Source organism: Copidosoma floridanum, unplaced genomic scaffold (genome assembly GCF_036245765.1).
Source record: "Copidosoma floridanum isolate Cflo_tuat_1 unplaced genomic scaffold, Cflo_Japanese_pri ptg000031l, whole genome shotgun sequence".
Lineage (NCBI taxonomy): Eukaryota > Metazoa > Arthropoda > Insecta > Hymenoptera > Encyrtidae > Copidosoma > Copidosoma floridanum.
The window spans coordinates 1,876,709-1,900,728 of record NW_028321908.1 but is presented as its reverse complement, the minus strand read 5'-3'; the positions used below and the strand labels follow the sequence as shown (position 1 = coordinate 1,900,728).

At 31.3% G+C, this 24,020-nt stretch overlaps 1 protein-coding gene across 1 annotated transcript in view; it reads right to left on the bottom strand.

Moving 5' to 3' along the window:
• LOC106641726 (SH2 domain-containing adapter heavyweight) overlaps positions 1 to 24,020 on the bottom strand; it is a 255,878-nt gene that overhangs the window by 145,265 nt on the left and 86,593 nt on the right. Inside the window, exon 2 of the mRNA XM_089597220.1 lies at positions 21,997 to 22,210. Within this exon, the coding sequence (XP_089453346.1) occupies positions 21,997 to 22,210 (214 nt within the window). The remainder of the gene's footprint in view (positions 1 to 21,996; positions 22,211 to 24,020) is intronic.

Below are 24,020 nucleotides of genomic sequence, written 5' to 3'. Positions count from 1 at the left end.
GCCTCCACAGCTATAGCCTTAAGCGTGTATGCCGGTTCTGTCAGGTAAAAGTGTTCCAGTGGAGGTGGCTCACGGAATGCACTCCTGAGCTCCAAGAGTCGTTCAGCCTTGGTGGCCCTTCGCAGCAGCTCTGCCATGCTGTGTACCTCGTCTTGTCGGATTCGATCCTATAACTTAGGACGTATATTCCTGTGGAATAGGTCTAACTGACGTTCGACCGGCCATGGAGGTTGAATTCGCCACACGATTTTCTTAATCTGTGTTAAAAAATTTCGTATGGGCTCACCAGCGTACTGAGTACGCATTTGCGCGTCCGAGGTTAGACATCGTTGCACCTCTTCGCCTGAGCCATACCACTCCTACCCTGTAGCTACAAGATCAGCCCAGCTGATCCACTGGTCGCTTTCGTTGCGAAACCCAGTCGCTGCGATGCCAGTCATAAGCTCTGGCAGAGCTTGGAAAAGCTCTGCTTCCGTAAGCCCCGAAGTTGTGCGGCACTCCGTAATGCGCGCGAGGAAAGAGTCAAAATTGTCGTTATTTTCCCCGGTAAACCTTACGTTTCATCGCCGGACAATTTGTTCTAAGTCACGGCATCCGGGGTCTGCGTATGACCTGCCTGACCCCAACTGTCTTTCCGCCGAAGACGGGAGACTCCCCCCCGACCAGGCTGGACGTGTGGGGTTAACTGGTGCAGCCGAACACGGGGACAGGTTAAAGTACGTTGAGTGCGTTGACGAGCTCACTTCATACGTGTGTGGCCACGTCGTGAACGCTTGTGTTTGCGTCGTACGCGCCGGTGACGCCATCGAGTAGCCACTCCCTTGCGGATAGCTTACTGATGCCGTGTATGCACTTGTTGCTGCGCATGATGGGCATATCGCTTGTGCCCAGCTGACTGAATTTGGTGGCCATACGCGTCCCATCGTCGTGGGTGGCGGTGGCACTAGAATGTGTGCCGACGCCGACGCTAAGTCTACGTTGTATCGGCCGTTTTCGAATGGTGTAGCCTGCGATCCTGTGAGATTCGCCAACGCCTGCTCGCTAAATATGGTTTCGCGCCTTCTCGCCAGTACGTTGTCGCTTGCCAATGTCACATTTCTTATTTGTGGCTGACTCTGATTCTATGTGAAAGTCGAACTTATTTGTGTTAAGTTCGCGATGCTTTCATTGGCTTCTAATAGCCTATCGCGCAGCCATCTGTTCTCTTTTTCGAGAGTCTGCTGTGACTGAGCTTCTCTACTCTCGTCCGAGTTCCTGATAGGCGAGTACGCGTTAATGAAGAGCTTGTATTCGTTCATAGCAGCTGTTGGGATATCCAGGGCTTCAGCCTGCGTGTGTGTCATTGCCGACGTCGTCGTGGTTCTTAGGAGATTATTCACCTCCTCACTGTCCTGCACTATTTCTAGCGGATGTATACCGTCAGTTTGCTCGTTTACTTTTGCCAACTCCTCGCAGGCTTTTGATATCATAAGGTGATGAGCCTCTATCCATCGTATTACGGCTGCGTTGATATCCTCCACTGGCTCAAAATCCTCGGGGACGTAATTTCCCGCGAGCCACTGGTAAAGGCAGTGCTTGTTGTTAAGACAATTCAAATTTATAAACTAAGATTTTTCCTTAGTTTATAACGCCAACATAATGTATTGGACTTGTTTATTTGATTTTTCTTCAATAGAAAAAGTTATTTTCCCATTGTTTTAAAAGTCATTTTCAATATAAAATTTAACGTAGAGTACGATGGTTATCTATAAAAAGTGCAACAACGTGAGGGACATTCTTCAACATTTAAATTGTCATAACAATTTGAAATTTTGTATACCTTTCCTTGGAAATATTTTTTTTTCAAAACTCACAGATTTTGTCTGGTTAAAAAAGAACCTGAGTTATAAATTTTTTTAAATTCGTCTTGAAGGCAAAAAATCATAGAAATCTCAAACCTTATTTCTCCTTTATGTAAAAGAATCCCTTGAATACGTGTTCCTTTTTTTTTAACAGAACCCGTAAAAGGAAGTTTTAGACAAATCGAAGAGAGGTCAGTAAAAAAGTGTTCGGTTTGTAAAAGAATTACCTATATGGAGTGTGAACGTTTTGTTCAGTAAAAGTTTTCGACGTTTCCCCACTCAAGGAGGTATCTTCCAGACATATTAACCTGTAGATTATAGATAACACATTGGTAATATTATATCTGGTTTTTTTGGATACACAAGGACTTTGAAATATAATAATTAACTATAACATACAACCTGCTCGAGCATGTGCCTTAAGCTCTCCCCACATTTCCCAACCTGCATGTCAACTTTAACTTAAACATTTCATTCTAAAATACAATTATACATAGATAAAAACATTACTTACGTTTACAACTATGTAAGGCAATAAAAACAATCCGTACAATATACTATCCAGCCACACTAAATAGACATATCTCCAAAAAATGATCAATTCAAATGATTCTCTCACGCGGAACGTACACAGAGAAGCATGCAACGATGCCATGATGAGACGTAGAAGTATCAAAAACAGAGCGAGCCAAACTACATGACTGACAATAAGTCACCATCATAGACTTATCCCGTATAGACCACTACCACGTTTTCAGTGTCACCCAATTTATTAACGCATACACCTAATTCTGCAAGTCTACGAGATACAGTCAGCCAGGCTGCGTCCACAGTAAAAAAACTTTCTAGCAGTCAAGATTACTAGTACTCCTGAACGTTGACTGACCCTAGTGCCATCTAGCGTAATCTCGTGTTTTAAAACAATTCCTTGAACTCTCGGTTCAATAAGCATATCGAAGATCAGTGATTATGAGTTAGCCTCAGCTATCCTCTGGATCTCATCGTGAAAGCGAGTGCATTAGTAAAGCTAAGCTTTGTTTGGCAAACCACTATTAAGTAGATAATTCAAATTGTCGAACTTTCTAGAAAATTTAGGATTCTTACTAACTCGTCCTGGGATAAAACACATACAATCTCGATCACCACCTGAACTACACCTGTTCAACCAAGCTGCTAAGGCAGCTCGTGTGAACCCCGAGTATGGCACGCAGACAACATGAAAGTATTGGGCAATGCCTTGCTTAAGTTGCGTATGCACTTGTAAGCAACCTAATTTCTAGTCAGAATAGTATAATCTGGCGAAATTAAGCCTATCACTATGCTACCGTAGCTTCCTTGCATTTTAATTTCATAATTATGCATATACATCAGGTGCGTTTTCGTATCATCTGACGTACCCTTGTACGTCGTGTATTACAGGCGATGCGTACCAAGGCTAACAAGCACGTTAGGTGGAGTTGGAATCGCTGGTCCTACGCAAATGATTAGTGGCGCTCAGATGTCAAGACGTGCTTGTTAGCCTTGGTACGCATCGCCTGTAATACACGACGTACAAGGGCACGTCAGATGATACGAAAACGCACCTGATGTATATGCATAATTATAAAATTAAAATACAAGGAAGCTACAGTAGCATAGTGATAGGCTCAATTTCACTAGATTATACTATCCTTACTAGAAATTGGGTTGCTTACAAGTGCATACGCAACTTAAGCAAGGCATTACCCAATACTTTCATGTTGTCTGCGTGCCATACTCGGGGTTCACACGAGCTGCCTTAGCAGCTTGATTGAACAGGTGTAGTCCAGGTGGTGATCAAGATTGTATGTGTTTTATCCCAGGACGAGTTAGTAAGAATCCTAAATTTTCTAGAAAGTTCGACAGTGTGAATTATCTACTTAATAGTGGTTTACCGAACAAAGCTAAGCTTTACCAATGCACTGGCTTTTACGATGAAATCCAGAGAATAGCTTAGGCTGACTTATTATTACTGATCTTGGATATGCTCATTGAACTGAGAGTCCTAGGAATTGTTTTAAATCACGAAATCGCGCTAGATGGCACTAGGGTCAGTCAACGTTCAGGGGTACTAGTAATCTCGGCTGCCAGAAAGTTCTTTTACTGTGGACGCAGCCCCAGATATCTCCCTGGTCAGTAACACCTCTACTATCCTAAAAAAATAGCCAGAGCGCATGGGTTGATAAAAGTACCGAAAATAAACTTTCTTGCTAGAGTCATAACTTTTAACTTTTTTTCTCCTCTTTATATTTTTGGAAAAGTTAAATCTATGTTATCAACACCTAATATTCCAAAATCTAGCCATGCTTTAAAATTAAGTTATGATTAAAAAAGTTAACCATAAGGTATTATGGTCCAATATAGATGTAAGGTTATTTTACTTGATGTTATATTTTTGTACATAATTCTACCACATAATTTAATAACTCAGGGTATTTCAAGAAAATAGAAACTTTAAGAAGGTTTCTTACACATGTTAAAGGAGAAGTTTCTAAATGGTTTGAGGTTTTTTCTTGACTTCACACAATTTATATTTAATCAAATGTACTATAAACAGATAAAAGACTGCCCCATGGGTAGTTGTAGTCCGATATTGAGGGATATAACTTTAAGTCTCCTAGAAGATAAGGTGCTGCCAGAATTATTGGAGTCAGTATTACTTTATTAAAAACTTACGGACGACGGCTTTTTTAATTCTCAAATAAGTAGATATTGATAAAATTGAAGTAAAAATTTTTTTACTGTTTTTAGTATAATCATAATAAAAATGAAAAATAATTGATTGGTATAGTAAGAGCTCCTTCTTAGGCAGAAGTTAGAACTTTTTTTTACCCTATAATATACATGTTAAAAAAGCAATAATGATGGGTTTAATTGACAAATATTTGAAAATATATCAATAGATTTAGAACAAAAAATTCAATTACTGTTTGAGAGATGCATGAAAATAATGGTGACCTTAGCTTTTTCTCTTGCCAACTAATGAGAAATAGAGTTCGATATTAAAATAAGATTCATAAATCTGATAGTCTACTAAACACTATAAAACTTTAAGAAGAAAGATTCAACCTTAGAGCATAAAGACCTGGAGTAAGCCTGCCTACTTCCAAAGTGTGGTTAGGGTGCGAGAGAGAAAGGTATAGAGGAGTTGACAACTTTCTCTCTCTTACTGAACGCTCATTGGTTACCAAAAGCAGCTGCCGAAAGAGAGCATGTAAGGTATACAGTGAGCTATCTACTCTGTGCTGTGTAAATACTGTAAATAAACATTAAATTTTTCAATGACAAATTAATTGACTTATGTGTCAAAAATTTGTTATACACCAAATTGCCGCTTAAGGTTAGATGATCCTAACTATGGGAATTTATCATTTTATAAGTAAGTTCTTAAATATACTTTGAAAAAAAGTGATAATGGTAGGTTATGATAATACTTTATTTCTTTCAGATTTAAATACATTATTATTTTGTGCAGATTTCCATCAGATCAAGTTTTTTACAAGAAATGGTGTGATGTTATCACCAATAATTTTAAGACGTGGACTCCAATAAAAAGCTTATATGTTTGTGGTTTACACTTTTCTGCTGACTGTTTTCAATATTCTGGCTTATGCACAAAACGAATGTTGAAAAAAGGTTCTACTCCTGCAATATTTTTCAATGATACTTGTAACTCAGAGTAAGATTTTTACAACTATGTTATTAATAATTTTTAGTAAAATTCCTGTAACAAAATTATGTACTTTTATTAAAAGTACTGTTGATGCAAAAACTAGTAAAAATGATCAAAATTTGCATGAATCAAATTGCATTAATGATAGTTATGCTATTGGAAATGAAGCAGCGAATATGTAAGTTGGTAATTCAATGAGAAACCATAATTAATAGTATTAACACATTGTGAATCGTATTAATTTTGAATTGAGAACTAATGAACCTCATACACGTAGCACGAGTGAAATTCTCTCAAACGATAATATACCAAGTGTAAGTGAACATGTCCTAAAATGTCACGTACTTAGCCCTAGTCAAATTAGTTCTGAGGACATTAAACCTACCACAACCAAAGGTATCTCAAATGGCGTGAAAAATGATCACAACTTTGTAGAAAATAGACAAAATAGCACGTACTGTAATGTCATTTTTTTTCACTTTCTTTGCTTCATTGTTTAATGTTGAAGATAAATGAGAGTTATTCACTTGATTAACAATAATTAATACGATATTTCTTAATAGGTACATTTCACCAAACATTTTATTAAAAAAATCATTTGCCAATATAAATTTGGACACTTTAAATTATTCAATACAGAAAATGGATTTGATCAAGTAATTAATGTCACAGTCGTTAAAAACTGTATTTCAACAAATAAAACAGCAAAAATTATTACCTGAATTTGTGAGTGACATGTTACATGTAAGTAGTGAAGATTGTACATAACATTTCTATTTACAGTACAAACTGTCCTTAAATTTATTTTTCACTTTTTTAAACCAAGAATCATGTTAAGACTAGATTTTTACTATAAAGTTTATTGTTTCATTTTAAGTAATTTCTACCACCGACTTTATTGAGCGATCATTCATTCACATGTTTTTTACAAATCTTTACCATTGCTCCTACAAAAAAGAATAGAATCAAATATTGTTATCTGTTTCTTTCAATTATTTGTTTATTTTTACATTTTTTAATTGAGATTTCTTGAGCACGTTTTATGATAAGATCTATGTTGAAAATTACGCGATGCGACCAGTGTCTATTTATACTTACTAGTGAAACAAGTCATTCTAAACTATTGAATAGAAAAAATCGTGGACATTTAATTAAGCCATACAGGGACGTATTTTTGATATGTAAAATCTTAAAACAAAATATTCGAATATTTTATAAGCCTAAAGTTGGAATTTTTAAGGAATTGCAATAAGTTTGTTATAAACAAATTCCTAAAAATATTCTTGCAATTCAGCATTCGTCAAGTGTTCATAAACATTGTAATAATATTATCAAAACTATTTTTAAAAAGTACCTACTGATTGGGATTAAACATATCGAGACACAAAAAAAACAAACAAAGAAAAAAAAAATTAGATGATTGTATCGTAAGTTAGCTCACTAATACAACGAATCAATAGTTTTATTTTTTATTTAGTTATTGTCTTTTTATTTATTTATTTATTTATTTATTTTAATAAATCATTACACTTTTGTATTAATATCATCAAAGATAAATTTAAATGTAGTACCATTGTTATATAATTAATATTAATTAATTACAGTTCAAAAAAATGAAATGTTCAGAATTACAATTTGAAGATAAGAAATTATTAATAAAAACGTGTGATTATTATTTTAAAAAAACTACTGAATTAAAAGGTAAATACTAGATGATAGAAAATTTTCACTACCAACGGGTTCATTCCTTCGGTTTATAATAATTAAATAAAAATAATCTCTTCAAAGCAAATAAATTCTTTCCAATACAAAAAAAAAAAAAATGTTGCAGTGAGAATCAAACTTTCGATGCTCTATCCTGTAGGCTGAAACGTTAACCACTAAGCCATCGTGGAGCCATTACAAGCTATTATTAAAAACTCGTATTTAAGGTGCTTATCCCAAGTGAGGGCTTTTATTTGTGTTAACGTGTCTGTGTCTGGCGGGAGGAAGGGGAAGCTTGCTTTGACCGCAAGATGGATGGGGATTAGAAGTAACCAATAAGCGTTTAGTAAGAGAGAGAAAGGTGTCAACTCTTCTTTACCTTTCTCTCTCGCACCTTCGCCACAGTTTCTTAACATTGGCATGATACAGTGAGCTTACTCCAGGTCTGTATGCGCTAAGGATTTAACTAAAACTATTAACAAAAGATCTGTAGTGTACGTTGTTTTTTGCAAGGGTTGTGACACTTGCTATATTGAACAAACCTCTGTTAATAGTTAAAAAAAAAGATCACATGAAAAATATTGTTGATGATAATGATAGGTCAGTTTTGGTAAGACATTGTAGTGAAGGGGAACATTTGTAAGATTTAAAAAAAATAAAAGTTTTGGGTACAGAAAAGTCTGGGTTTAAAATAGTGTTTTTAGAATTACTACACAGTTTTTGCCACCCTTATAGCATTTGTTCAAAATCCAATTTGAAAAAATTATTTGAATAATACAAAATTTTTATTGAATTGATATATAAAACATCACAGTAAAGGCTTTATTATGCATTTTTGAACAGTGGAGTTTCTGGCTGAATAAGACATGTTATACACTTTCATGGGCAGACAAATATGGGGTGCTACTTTAGTAGGACTGTATAGGTGTCAGTGACCGGGGAAAAGGCTGGTTGACTGTGTTTCGTATACTTAAAAAATTGGCTGTATGCATTAATAAATTGGATGTCATCGACAATGTGGTGGTGGCCTATATAGGATTGATCTGTGGTGATGTCTCATTGTCGATACTGTAGTCTCTTTGTGTACGTTTTGGGTTAGAAAATCATGTGAATTGTTGGTTCTTTAGAGATAAATCCATTCAGAGCATCTGGAAAATATTTTGTGAATATTGTTTTTATTATCTTATGTAACTACACATGTGAATAATTTTTTTACCTATATGTAATTTTATTGGATGATTTGACATGTAAGTTGAAGTTGAGATGCTGGTTGCGAACTGTGGGAAGTGCTTGAGGCATCTGCTTTAGTGGGGCTGTATAAATAGCTAATTGATATATTTTTAAGTTTCTGTGTAGTTAACGAGTTTAAATTAAAATACAACGAGGTATAATATTCTCAATGTGTTATTTATTATCTACAGGTTAATATGTCTGAAAGAGAACTCTTTGAGTGTCAAAACGTCGACAATTTTAATTGAAGTGAAGATACTCACTTATACATAAACTACAAACAGGTGGCTCTTTGCTACATTAATTAGACGTCTTATTTTACTGACTTTACATACAGAAGATAATATAGTTAGTATTCACCAACGTTCGTGACATGTCTTCTTTAAAAACTTAACGATAAAAAATCCTGCTTTCGTCATTTAGTAATAAGTTTAATGTTCTTATGTTTGCTACAGTTACCATAAGTCAATGTAAATTTCTATGATATCTTGTTAAACTTTAGAAGAAATTCTAAAGTTGTTCGTACATAGTTTGGTTTTTTAGTTACCATTAGACATATTATTTTAACTTATGGCTGTATGACAAGAACAAAACTTGTTATGGTAAAGATTTTAAAAAAGTTTCATCATGAATGTTGGCAAACACCAACTGCATTATCTTCTTTACGTGAAGTCAGTAAAGATGGTAACAGCCGCCAAAATGTTGCGCACTTGTAATTACCTAAATTGTTGGCTTGTATTATTGACTACGACTCCAAGATTATCCGCTTCTTGTAAGTGTATTGGCACCATCTCGTGCCAGAAAAGTTCGTCATTCTGAGACTTTTGAGACCTCAATACAAAATAAATGCTAAATAATACAAGTTTACTAACTGAAAACTGTAAAAATTACAATAACTGTAAGCATCGTAGTGGTCAGTAATACAAAATTCAGAAGCAAAATGTTACATCAGTATTGAGAATGATGAAATCAATACGAGTCCAAATGAAGAAACATAACCTTTTTTGCATAGTGTCAAAGCAAAAAGAACCATAGCGATATACGACGAGAGTGCGTGAGATGCTGAATACTTTGATGGAGGCAAAAGGAGACATGATTGCCGAGTGTTCTTTCTACATTTAAAGTATAGGTTAATCTACGTAGTGTTACAACTAATAATATAATTATAATTTCTTCAATAATAAAATGCTTTTTTGTTAAGCCAATGAGGAAAATTAAGTAAAATTCGTTACGGTAATTGAAAAATAGTCAACAATTATATTTTAAAAAACATAATTTTTCCATTCAACTGCTAAAAATTTATCAGAATAACTGTTATAAAAACGATGACTTATGAAGTTTCCATATTATAATTAGGTAACATAAAATTATTATACACTTACTTTATTTATAAAATTTTGTAAACTGTTATTAAATTCTGTTAACCACTAAAAAATCTTACTTTTAGTTGCTCAGTATTATAAATTTTGTATTAATGTTTTAGTCCAAGATCTATATATTTAGTAATCATCATTACTATGATTTAAGATCGCTGATCCATAAGGAAGTCTTGATCAGAAAAAAATATTGTCATTAAATATATACTTCAGCAAAATTTCTTATGTTTTACAAATAATGAATGTCAAAATGTTTCATTCGTACAAGTTAGTGGTCTCACTATTTTTTCAGTAAATTAACGAATTATTTGAACTTTATGCGATGCATACTGGAACCCTCCCTAATTTTTTTGAAATATCTAATTTGCTACTATTTTTCTTAGAGTTTCTAATTAGAAAGCTGAGACAATGATTGCAAATGGACTTTTATTCTTAGAAGAGTAACAATTGAACCAGCGATGCAAGATATTATTTTATCGATGTACTCACTGACACTACAAGAACTCATGTTGCTGTAATCATGATCTACACTAATGCTGTGGCATAAGTTGCAAACAATAGTAGAGCGTGAATTTATTTCCGATCTTAATGTTTGGGATAAAGCGGAAATCAAAATTCCACTTAATAAAAATAACGTTATAACTAATAAAATTTAACGTTATTTAGCGTAGGGTAAGGAGGGATTGTGGTAGCAGAGAGGAGAAGATAAATTTCCATATTACATAGTTGTTTGTGTAGAGTATGCAACACAAACCTTGTGGCCACTCCACATGCTTTACCAACAATGAACTTCTTTTTGGTATCATCCAAAAAAGTACAGAATAATGAATAATTGTGGGGACTAGCGCATTAAGCGCATGAAAAAGCAAAGCCCTACTAGTGTACATGTGTATGGATTTTAAATAATTAATTTATAGTTAACTTATGTCTATAAATGTCAAGTGCTTCTACGTAAGCAAACCTTTTTATAGATACGTGAGCAGTTATTTTGTAGAGTTATTAATTTAAGAAGACATAACAAAAATATGAAAAAAAGAAAAAGTAGTGTAAAAAACGAGATTTATTAGTAAATGTTATTTAATTATATTAAAGTTTTGACTCATTCGAAATAAGTTTTAAATTGTAAGAATAAATTATATAATACTCTTTTGAAGTAAGGATATAGTTCTGTTTAGGAAGCTTAGTATGCAGAGCACACAGCGGGATGTATATAGATGTATGTAACAAGTGACTTATGCGGACGAAAAAATTGCAAGGATCCTTATACATACACTTTCAGAGTATTTTTATTACTATTAGTAAGTACTAGCACTTTAACCAAAGAAACTTACTGATGGTCTTACGTTATAATAAAAAAATTAAGATAACAAGGAAGACTTAAAAAAAAAAAAATTAATTAAAGTACCTTTACGACTTCATACATACCTTTTTATCCTAAAACATAAAATATGCTTAAGGCAGTGTTAAACTAAATAATTAAAATAATTGTTAAAAAACAGATACACCTCACTAAATTATTTTCTCATTTAGTATGTACAATAAAGCAGCATTAACGCAAATATTTTGTGAGTTAATTTGATCCCCTTTAAAAAAAATCTTTTTTCAAGTATTTCCAAAAAGTGACGTAGTGTCTTAAGCTGTCAAATCGAATCTTATTTGAAAGGACTATAATTATAGCATTATCTGGTAGCAAAATCTTACTAGTATACATATATCTTTCTATACTATATAATTCTTTTGGTGGCTCAGTCAACACATTCCCTGCATCCCCCAAATTCCCCCCCCCCCACATGTCCCCTATGGCACTGCCACTAAACAAGGAAAAATTCTCTATATTTCTCAATAAAGTTAACTCAAATAAAAATGTGTAAGACCCTTCAAGCCTTCACTACCTCTCATGGTCTCCTCTCGTAAATTTGGTGGCCCCACACCCCTCACTACCCTCCATAGAAACTTAAAATATTTACTGACAACCTTATAATTATCATGTTTCTGGATGACCCCGATCTCCTTAGATTTACCACCTTCGACCCCTATCAAATAAGGAAAAATTTTCTACATATCTCTGTGATTTTTATTCAACAAAAAATGTGTAAGACCCTCCTCCCATACACTTCTGCTTCACATGCCACCCTAAATTTTATGTGTCTCTTTATCAGACCCCACACCCCCCTCGTAAGAACTTGGGAACTTTTGAGAAAATATGTTACAGAAGGGTACAAATAGGATAATTCTTAACCCTACAGTCTTCCCACAAAAACTTAAAATATATTTTAAACATACTTCATCGTAGAATTTATATAAGCTACTCACCCACAGCTCGACCCTCCCTCCCCCACATGAGTTTCAAATTTTTTTGTAAGATTACTTCATGATAGGATCGAGAAAACCTATTCCTCTACCCCCTTCTTAAAACAAATTAGTATTTCTCTTCGATACCTATAATTTTTGAACTTTTCTATACTTGACCTTCACTATTTAACAACTTTAACTTGTGATTCTTGTATTAAATTAATTTCTGTCTAATTAACAATAAATTTGATTACAAATAAAAGCTTGTTTTATAAAGGTACCTTATGAGCTGAAAAGTATCGACGGCTTATAAAATTACATTACGTTTAAATCTGTCTATATTACATACTTGTTTAAGTAGTTATGTATATGCCCTCCACAGCTTTTCTAAAACGTTGAGTTAACTCTTTTATATATGGAAGAATACTCTACATTATTTCACCATAATTATACCATTTTTTGTTGCCACCTGACTCCTTTCAAAATTGTATGGTCTCATACATGTTGTTATTCACAGCATCATGATTTAAATTAACCCTTTTAAAATTAAGAAAACAAAAACATAACAACTTACTTATCTATATTTTTCTTACTGCCTATAAGAAAAATAGACAGTCCTGCTAATTTTTATTTGTTGTGATTATTTGTGTAAAAGTAAATCAATTCTTTTATTTCTTATTTATTATTTATATGTATGCGACATGATACATACATATACTAAATGAGATTAAATTTACACAATAATGTGATAATATAAACCGTGCAAGTCATCACTCATTGTTTTCGTGCACAATTATTAAAAAGGCCGTTTGGAAAAAAATATATAAACATTTGGCTTTTACGTCCTTTTATTTACCGTACCCATATATCCATATATTTACTCTACACGTAAATATGTTGAAAAAATTTATGTATGTACATATTTGCCTAATGCTATCGTTGTTCTTAGTGAAAAGTCTTTGTTTTTTTTTTTTTGGTAAAATTTTCGATGAGATGAGTTTCCATTAAAAAAAATTAAAAAAAAAAAAAAAAAAAAAACTTTTTTATATGTCTTATTAATTTTTAATAAAATAAATGGGTGCTTGGTGCGTGGAACGCCCTAGTAACTGAGGCCTGCTAGTATATATATAGGTATCATACAAGAAACTACAAGAACAAGTTTTTTTTTTGTATCTAGTACTCTGGTATGAAAATTAAATATGCCATAAAAAAAGTTACCTTCTTGCCATATGGTTTGAATAGTAAGCTTTTTGCTAAATTATTTAATGAGTAGCCTTCTTGCCGATATGCTTTCAAAAACAGCCTTATTACCTTTTGCCAACTGTTATAACTGATAGGCTGAAAAATGCTTTATTTGAACATATGTTCCACGTTTGTTAATTTAAATGGTTAAGCCATTTTGGTGATAAATTATACAGTTGAAGTCACTGATTTATAATTTTCATGAAATATAAAAGCAATAAGCTAACTACATCCTTTACTAGTAATATACTACTTGTGAATAGTAGAGACATTGAATTTCGATGCATTTGTAGCATCATTTGTGAATGCATCAATATCACATGATCCAGGTTTGATATAACACTAGTTTATGCTTAATTTTTCAAGGCTCATGTTTTTTTTTTCATTCTACTGTATTCGCTTAACGCAGTAAAAATAATTCATTTTTTAGCTACCGTTTATTTGTAGTATTGTCGTATATGGGTAATTTTTTTACCAATGAAACGGATTTTGACATTTACCTCTCTAATTCGGCTAAAATTTTCTTTCCAGTTTCTACATTAAGAAATAAGAAATACAAATCTAAAGAAAATTTTTTTTTATCACCTATTTTCGATTTCATAAGTTATAACAAATTTATAATAGTGGTTGGAAACTCATTATAAACAATGCATAGCTTCAAATCCTTGACATCTACAAAATTTTAACCAATGGCACTTTTGTGGCTAAGGAATTAAACTTTAAGAAAAAAAATTGAAAAAAAAAAATTATCAAAGAACTAATACTGTCATTAACAATTCAATTGTTTTAATAAATTTTAACAATTACCCCCAAAATAAATCGAGTTTTAATTAGTACCATCGTATTCTGCGTCAAATTTTACGTAAAGAACATGTTTTTTAAGTACAGAGACTTTTCAAGTGTTGTTAAAATACTAATTTATGTAGCGCGTAATGGTAAAAAATCGTTTGTTGGGTATAAAATGATATCTGTACCTCGTATCAAAGAAAGTTAAACGTGAAAGTTGTAGATAATTAAAAGATCTACAACTTTTGTGATTACCATTTGTCAGTATAAACTCAAAATTTTGTATTATCATGCAAAAAAGCGAAAAATCACCATTTCATCATTTATTAAGATTAATTTCTCACTTGTAAAACGCAAATGAACAATAATAACTAAAGAAATTTGATTTTACTGAATTAATAAAAATGTGTAAGAAAAAACCAAGCAAACATTATAATTGATTAATATTTATTTATAAATGTAACAAAAATTTCATTTACATGTAAATTTTCTTAACAGTTTTATAACAAAATTATGTCACTTTGAAATTTTCACAATTTTTGTTTTTTAGTGCAAATAAAACAGCCTCGCTTTTTATTTTTGACGAGATAGTGGAACCATGCTATAATAATTTTGCGTTTTCTTAATAGTTGTTGCTCTCAAAAATCTCTCTGGGATTGTTAATTCTCTGAAAACTTGCTATGGCAGCTAGTCGTTTTACAGTCACGCCTATTCCGTCCCATGGCCCCTTTCAATGTGAAGTGGGGAAAAAATATTACACTGCTGCTATTTAAAAGTCTTCAAAGTGATGAGAGAGATTAATAAGTTCTTTTTATTTTTATACTGTCCACTTGCACCGTCAGACATGTATATTATTTTATTAACACACGGTAAATTTATTTTATTAAATTCAATCAACTGCTTTTTATATAGATCTACGATGGATTATGAAAGCATGATTTTCTGAGAAGTCGCAAATTACGATACACTCGTTTTCTTTTAGTTTACTTTTTATCTCCTTAGAAAAATCCCTTCGTTTGTTAAACAAAAATAAATAAATCAGCAGTTTTTGCAAACCTTCACTTAATTTCTATAAAAATTCATCAACTGGAGATAATAGGGTCTGGAATGAGGTTCTTTTAACCGTAACCCATTGTTTGTAGGTAAAAGTTTTAATACATTTTTCTTCAAAAATTTCCTCTAGTTGCTTGATAACATTTGTCACGCCTAGGCACTTCTTACAAGAATATAAATAGCAATCAGTCGTTTTGTTTTGCATACCATACGATCCACACAATCCTTATAATTGATCAAAGGCAGCTCAGAACTGGAAATAAGTGATTTAAAATTGGCATAACTCACTAATAAACTAATATTTTTATGTATAGGACATACACTAACAGAGTGAGTACCAGAAGCACCTGCCAAAACACAATACTTCGGTCTTAAGCTAGCAAACTTTGAGAAACTACATTTCATAGTTGGATACGTACTAGAGAAAATTTTATACAATTCTTCTAAATTATTCAATACTTTTTTTTAGAACGAAGTTCTTTATGTCGCGTTACTCGGGGGGCTGGAATTGTAAAACCGACAGATTTTTTTTTTTTGAAACGAAAGTGGTTTACTTTTCCTCTCAAGTTTCCCCCCCTTACCCCGTCCCCCTCACCGACTATTCTCTATACACTTCCCCTCTCCCCACTATATATGTATATCGGCCAACTGTGCCGTGTTACTCTTCCACACACCTTTGCCCACCATTCTCCCTCACACTCCCAATTTTATTTTCTCACAATAATTTTTATTTTACTTTGAATTTTTCTTCTTTTACAATTCTTATAAAAAAAAAAAAAAAAAAAAAAAAAACATTTTCCAATAAAGAGTTTTGAACCCTCGCCTCCTGCATGTGAGTCCAGTACCTTACTCACTCTGCTACGAGCGCTGCCGTCTATAGAAATTCGATTTTTTGTACTTATGGTGTGGTTCGTAACTATAACATTCCATTTTTACATGCATTCACTGATAATACATTCGAATCATAATAAATTATATTTGTATTTGTTTTCTAAATACTTTGAAAAAAAAAAAAAAAAAAAGAATAGAGTTGAAGAATGTATCAATGATTTTTAGAGGCGCTTATTTCGAATTCGATAAACAAATTATGTTACATTATCACATAATTATATAAATAAAGTAATTCAAAGTAAATCAATTATAAATGAATTATGTAAGATCATTATATAAATATAATTCGAGTTTCATATCATTTTCATGGTTTTTAAGGGTACTTATTTTGAATTTGATAAACAAATAATGGCACAATGTCATTGAGTAATTATATGAAAATAAAATAAAAATTGCATTAATAAGCTATAAAATCGCAAAAAAATAAGTGAAAAAAAAAATTTCAAAAAAAATTAATGAAATGAAATATGAAAATAAAATGAAATAAAATTACAAAAGACATGAATAAATACAACGGTATAAAAAAAAATAAAATAAAAAAGGGAATGAAAAAAAAAGATTAAATATAAAAATAAAAAAAGGAATTAAATGAAGGAAATACAAAAAAATGAAAAAAATGTATTGAAATGGAATATCAAAAAAAAAATAAAACAAGAAATAAAAAAAAAAAATTAAAACAAGAAACAAAAAAAAAAATAAAACAAGAAATTAAAAACAAACCAGGGGGTATAAATGGGTCATGGGACCCACGGTAAGAACGAAGTTCTTTAAACATGACATGAGTATAAAAACACAATTTCTCAGGTAACAAGGGGGTCGCCAGACCCGTAGAAAGAACTAAGCTCTATAAACGTTAGTACTGCATTTATGTAGTTCACTAAACAAAAACTTGAAAAACGAATTAAAGAAAAAAATTAAAAAAATAGTTCAGTACTCACGATGGTTGAACTTCGTGAGAACGGCGTGCATAAATACAGTACTCACGAAGTTTAACCATCGTGAGTACTGAAATATTTTTTAAATATTTTTCTTTAATTCGTTTTTCAAGTTTTTGTTTAGTGAACTACATAAATGCAGTACTAACGTTTATAGAGCTTCGTTCTTTCTACGGGTCTGGCGACCCCCTTGTTACCTGAGAAATTGTGTTTTTATACTCATGTCATGTTTAAAGAACTTCGTTCTTACCGTGGGTCCCATGACCCATTTATACCCCCTGGTTTGTTTTTAATTTTAAAAAGGTACGAATTTGCTGTCTACTTTTATCGAAACGTTATTTTTTTTTCCAGTCATTTTTTGAGTATAGTCGTCAGGCTGGTATAAGCAAACAATTGTATTGATAATATTATCATCTAGAGATAAATGAATCTCCAAGTAATCCCTTATCTGGAGCAACATTTTTTGCTATGCCTATCATGTGACGAGTTGCGAAAGGAAATGTGTCCTAAATTTTTTTATAAGACCACGATCGAAAAGTAGTCAAAATTTTAATTTTATGAACGTGGTTGGGTAAAGTATTAAAACTTTCTTACGAAGCACTTATTATTTATCGAGGACGCGTCGTCATTTGCTTCAAGATTATCTGGATCATCTCGACTTAAATTAAACATTTTTTTATCAATTACGGACAGTATTTGTTTTGATGCTTCTTCCACATACCTTTTTGACGATAGTTTTTTTTTTAGATGGGCGAAGATTCTACAAAGCTTAATCCTTTATTGATCATATCCACTCATTCACCTTGCAAAGATGGATTATCTCCCAAAAATCCAGATGTACCGTCTTTGCTCCTAACTTCTATATCAAATTCTTTACGTAAAAGACCCTCATTTTGTAGCGTCTAAAAAAAAAATTAGATTAAAACATCGACATACAATTCTACGAGAGGTTTGGTATGTCTGAACTCAATACAATAATCAAAATATTGTACGTACCAATTCTGGTAGTTCACTTTCACTCTCTTTTGTATCCTCTTTTTTCAACTTTAATAACTTCAAGCGGCAAAAAGAAGAAATTTTTTGTCATAGTGCATCTGACGAAATTGCAAAGTCCAGTTTAATGAGTTGGGTTTTATTTACTGTCCTCAAATCAAAAGTGTTTGTTGTTGGATGTTTGGAATTAAAAGGATTAAAACATCTGTCTGATCAATAAATAGTCTTTTGCATTTTACGTAGCTCTTTCCATGGCTTTGTTACAAAGTAAAAATTATTTAACTTTAAATTACAACGAGTGAGAATATTTCTTGGGAGTGGACGTAAATAAACGCACAACTGATCCAAAAGCCAATGAACTTGTAATACGGGAAATGTATAAGAGTAGCATGGGTACCGAGCATTTTTATTATTATTTTTTTGTCTAGTGGTTAATATTTTTTTTTTTTTTTCGTTAATGAAAATTTGTTTCTTGTTAATTAGGAGATAAGATTGGGAAACAAATTACTCATGATTTAATTTTAATGAAATATTATTTTAAATAAATAATAAAATGGTAACTTTTACGTTTAACTTTTTTTCATACAAGATACAGATATAATTGTATACTCAAAAAACAGTTTTTTTACCATTACGCGCTACATAAATCAATATTTTAATAATAAAAATTGAAAAGTGTCCATATTTTTAAGTCATGATTTTTACGTAAAATTTGACGCAGAATACGATGGTGATAATGAAAACTTGATTTATTTTGGGGGCAATTGTCAAAAATCGATTAAACTAATTAAATTGTTAATAACAATATCGATTTGTTGATAAGTTTTCTTTTTAATTTTTTTTCTTAAAGTTCAACTCTTCACCTACAAAAGTACCATTGGTTAAAATCTTGTCGCTCTTAAGGATTTGGAGATATACATTGTTTAAAATGAATCTCCAACCACTATTCTGAAATTTGTCATGACTTATAAAATCGAAAATAGGCGATAAAAAACATTCCTCGTACATGTATCTCTTATTTTTTAATATAGAAACTTGAAAAAATCTGTCAGCTGAATCGGAGAGGTGACGATTAATTTTTAGCAAAATCAGTTTGGTTTGTAAAAGAATGACCTGTTAACGTTTTGACTGCGTGAAGAAACCAGCATGATTGTATAATACGTATTTTTTTCACATTACATAACGTTGATGACGCACAAAATTAATGAACTCTAGAAGTTGCTGGTGTAGAAATATCTTACTAATTTTATAGATTACTCTTATTTATTGGATGATTACTCACGAATTGCAGTGCATGCATTAATTGACTCAATAGACTTTGGAGATATTTAATGCAAGTGTCAAGAAATTTTTTCAGAGCAATGGTTATTTTTGCTGTTACAGTAGTAATGTTAGTGTAATGTGTACTGCAATGATTTATTGGGAATAATAAAGTAAGTTTAATTTTTTAATTTTACAAGAAATTGTAAGGCTTTTGTCAATGAGTAACAGCTATTATTTATCTCTTCTTAATCTTATACTACTTTGTGTCACAAAATTTAATTATGATTTATGTTTTTCTTATTTCCTTTTCTCTCAGCATGACTCTACGTTAGGTGAAATCCCATGCATGAAGTTTAATTCTTTTAATTTTTATATACTATCACAAGAACAAAAAATATCAATATGACGTACGACATTTCTTTTTAATGGTCTTACCAGAAGTGTATTCATTGAAATTCGTTAAATAAGTATATTTACTAATTTTTTTCTTCTTATTTATCTTACTATTTCAGTTTAAAATATTATACACTAAGATTTTTGGTAATGTTCTACAATCTGACTAAACAGTATAGCAATTTCAATTCTTCTTCTTTTTCTCGTCTACTTTGTAAGCACTCTTAGAATTTCCGTGAAAAATTTTAATCCTTCATGACGATTGTGTTTTAATATCTCAAGGACCATGAGTTAACTTTTTTTTTTCTTTAGATTATTGTATGTAGACGAGATACTGTGCCACAAAAGGTGTTAAAAGATGTAAGTTAAAAATGTGTACAACTCTTAAAAAATAAAGAATGGATAAAAAAATCATGTTGGATACAAAAAATTTATAAATTATTTTGTCTTACAAAAATAGTAGACATACATCTACACTATCAGTGGTGTCTTATGAAGAAAGCGTTATCACGGGCAAAGAATTACATAACGAAATCACACGTATTACAATATAAAGTATTTTATAAGGTTTAGAATTTAAATAGAGTACTATAACTTTCTCTCTTTCTCTCTCTGTACGTAAACGCACGCGCGCACGCGTGTGTGTAAGTGAGTGTGTGTGTGGGTTTTTGTTATTAGCCTTATCTCTGGATTTCTTCTGCCAGTTTGAATTAATCTTCTCTTTCGAAATTCTAGGTCCTTTCTTGAAATAATATGGGATGTCGATTATGGACCCAAAAAGTAAGTGATATCTATCTTAACGAGAAAGAAAAGTCGATATAAGAAGAAAGTCAGAAATCAGTAATTGTTAAATAGTCTTAAAAAAAAAAAAGAACTTGTCCACATACCAACTATTACTAATGTTATAAATTAGGTATGTCGTTACAAAATAAACAAACATGTTAAGATAAATGATAAATATTATATTATTTATACATACCAATAATTTTTTTCAGGTGCACAGCAATATCGATATTTCTTTAAGATACAGAGCGATCACGATATGTGTCTTAAAAAAAAGGTGGTTTCGATTTTTTATAAGGAGGAAATCAATTCTGACCTTTCTATATGTAGAAGAATACTACTGGTTTTAACTTATTACAAGTTCTTACCATCACTCTATTTACGATTATAAAGAGTAAGGGAGTTAGTAGTAATTAATCTCTTTAGCGTAAGGTAGCATCAACGATTACTCAACCAGATTTTTTTCTATCTTTATAACTTGAATAAATCATTGACAAAAATCTGAAGTTAGCCTGAAATATGAAAAACTGCTTGACAACGATAGGTAACCTGTAGTTTATCTGTTAAGCATATATTTTAAATGTATTTCTATAATAATTTTAGATAGAAGCACATTCAAAGTAACATTTGCAGACCTTGAGAAGCATTTTTTCACAAACGAAAGCAACTTTCAGGACATAAAAATTGAAGGCTCCAACATGTCTCTAAAGATAACTGCATGTTATAACGATAAAACTATTGAGTTTGAAGAAGAACGAGAACAAGATCACTCTAATAGTGTCACAAGGCTGTACCATTTCAATTTTTTGTATGACATTGTGTCATTTTCTGTAAGCTTTACTGTTAAAGCTTTAAATTTTAAACTAAACTCATAGATTTTTTAACTTTTTTTCTCACACCGCATTTTTATTATTTAGATATCACGCAAAAATAAATGAAAAAAGAGTTCTGGACATTTAAAAAGAAAAAAAAACTATAACTGTATAGAATAAAAAAATTTTCTCACTGAGGAAAAGGGAAATTTCATCTCCTTTCGTGACTAAAATGTGAAAAAGCTTCCGCTGCACTAGTTAAGTTAGAAGAAGAAGCTATCAATGGTGGGGGAATGTCTCCTACCTGTCTTACCTTTGTTCGTCAAAGAAAATTTGTATCTAAGTAGCAGGGGTTTGTACTGACATGCCAACGTGATGTAACGACGACTTTCGACTTTTTGTCTTTAATTAATATTTGATAAAGCTTTGTAGAAATAAAATGGTCAAATGCAAATACACTAAACTTATTAAATTAATAATTACACCTTTTGAGTTTTCTGGTTTTAAGTCAAATACATATGTTTTAAAAACATACTTATTTCATTTTAATCAACATTACTAGTTTTATGTATAATACAAGAGAATAACAATCTTCGATGGCAAAGAACTTTGTTTTTATTATTTTTTTTACAACAATTAATCGTTAAGAAATCATTAGGGGACTTATTAGAAAGAAGACCAAAAAACGTATTACATAAAAAATGTACGTACCTCTGTTTTTCTAAGGGTAGTTCAATATTAACAAAATTCTTCATTTTATTATTCGGGTTAAAACATTTCATTGATAGATCCGGATGAGTAGCTGTAGAGTTTTTAGTAGAGATCTGAATACCTGATGTACTTAGGTTTATGTCATCGGATTGATGGCTTTTTTTTAGGGTTAGTGTCATTTTGGATCGCAATAAAAAACTGGTGTGATTTTTATCTGGAACGAATGATACAAATAGAGTTAAATAGCTGTATATTTAATTCCAAATGAGTGTCGTAATAATTTAAAGAATTTAATTAAAATCCTGTTAGTGAGAACGATAAAATTATTATTATTGGTTTTTTGTAACATTATTGCAGTATTCCAATATTTTGTAAGTTCAAATCTGCTTAGTAAAATAAATGTTTAAAAGCATATTATTCCGCAGAAGAATATTTAGTTGATTTAAATGCAATCTGTAGAAAATCAGAGTTGCTTACCTTATCCATGAGGTTGATATAATTTTCTAACTGTATAACATTATTTATTAAACAAATAGCTATTTTATAAGAAAAAGATAAGTTAGCAGATTTTTAACACTTCTTAAAATAAGTTTATGTCCAGATTCAACGAGATTCATCAAAAATTAAATAAGAAAGACGTGAAATCGTATGTTAAACAAACGATGCATGATCTGATGTTTTTTCTTTTGTTTCCAAATATACATTTGAGTACGGCTATACATGTATATTCTTTAAAGACTTAAGAATATGCAAAATTTTTTTTTTTTAATGAATTACATTCAAAAAAGTTTATTGTAAAAATAACATTGTTTTCTACGGATATCTTCGATTAGTCCACATTACTGTCTGAATTTTTAAAAACTTAGTTATTCTATCTCATTAACATTTTCGTATACAAGATCAAGCTCTATCTGGTGTGTTAAATTTTTTTCCAACGTTTATATGATACATTTTTATTTAATATTTTATTTTTATTTATATTTATTATTTTGTTAATTATTTATTCATTATATTGCATATTTCCAATGGATCTATTGTTGCTAATTTTTGTCTATAGAAAAAACTGACACAAATTATAATATGCATAAATACGCATGGTATCTTGTTATATGTTGTATAATGTTTAACTTTTTTGTGAACCAAAAAAAATTGTAGTCTTACAATACCGTGACATAGATCTAGTAGAAGCTTATATTTTTTGTGATTTATACAACTCGTACGTTTAAATGTCATATGTTTCTTATTTTTTTATATATTGAGTAATTTTATTAGGACCACAGCCTCACAAAGCCATGACATTTATGTGTAAAAGTTAAGTTTTATTAGCAGTACTCCAACTATTAATATGTTGATACATATTTTATTCATCAACTTCGTAATAAATCAATTTAATTTTTTTACTTTAATACTTAGTTTTATCGTTTTTTATGTAAGACCAAGAAGTTTAACTACAGTCCAATAGTTTACTAAATCTTTCACTTCTCCTTGCTACGTATTTGCATGGAGTCCAATTTTCGCAGATTAGCCTTCAAAATTAAAGACTAGATTTTGTAATGTGATATCTTCTGTGCACTCGAGATACCACAGTTAATTAAAAATTACTAGGACATTCATCAATTTAGCTAAGTAGTTTCAACTAAGCCAAGAGGCAAATAACTTCCGAGTTTATTGGTTCAGTTTAGTATTACTTGTATGTATGGGTGAATAATAAAACCTGGTTATTGAATAATGTACAAGTTTCAATGATGTAACAAAAAATGTGACTACTTATACAGTTTAGTAATTATATACACTTCGTTTACGCTTATCAATGAATTTAAAATTACTTCCACTCTCTACTTATTTATAACTCGATAAAGTAAAATGAGTCTAACAGTGACATATAAGTTGTAGTTTGTAAGCACAATAACAAATTTATATATAGGTATATATACAGTAGTGGGGCTTAGTCCTCTACAAGCTTTATGAGTCAGCTCTCCACTACGTTATTTTAAAACAAGAATCTATAAATTTGATATATATAA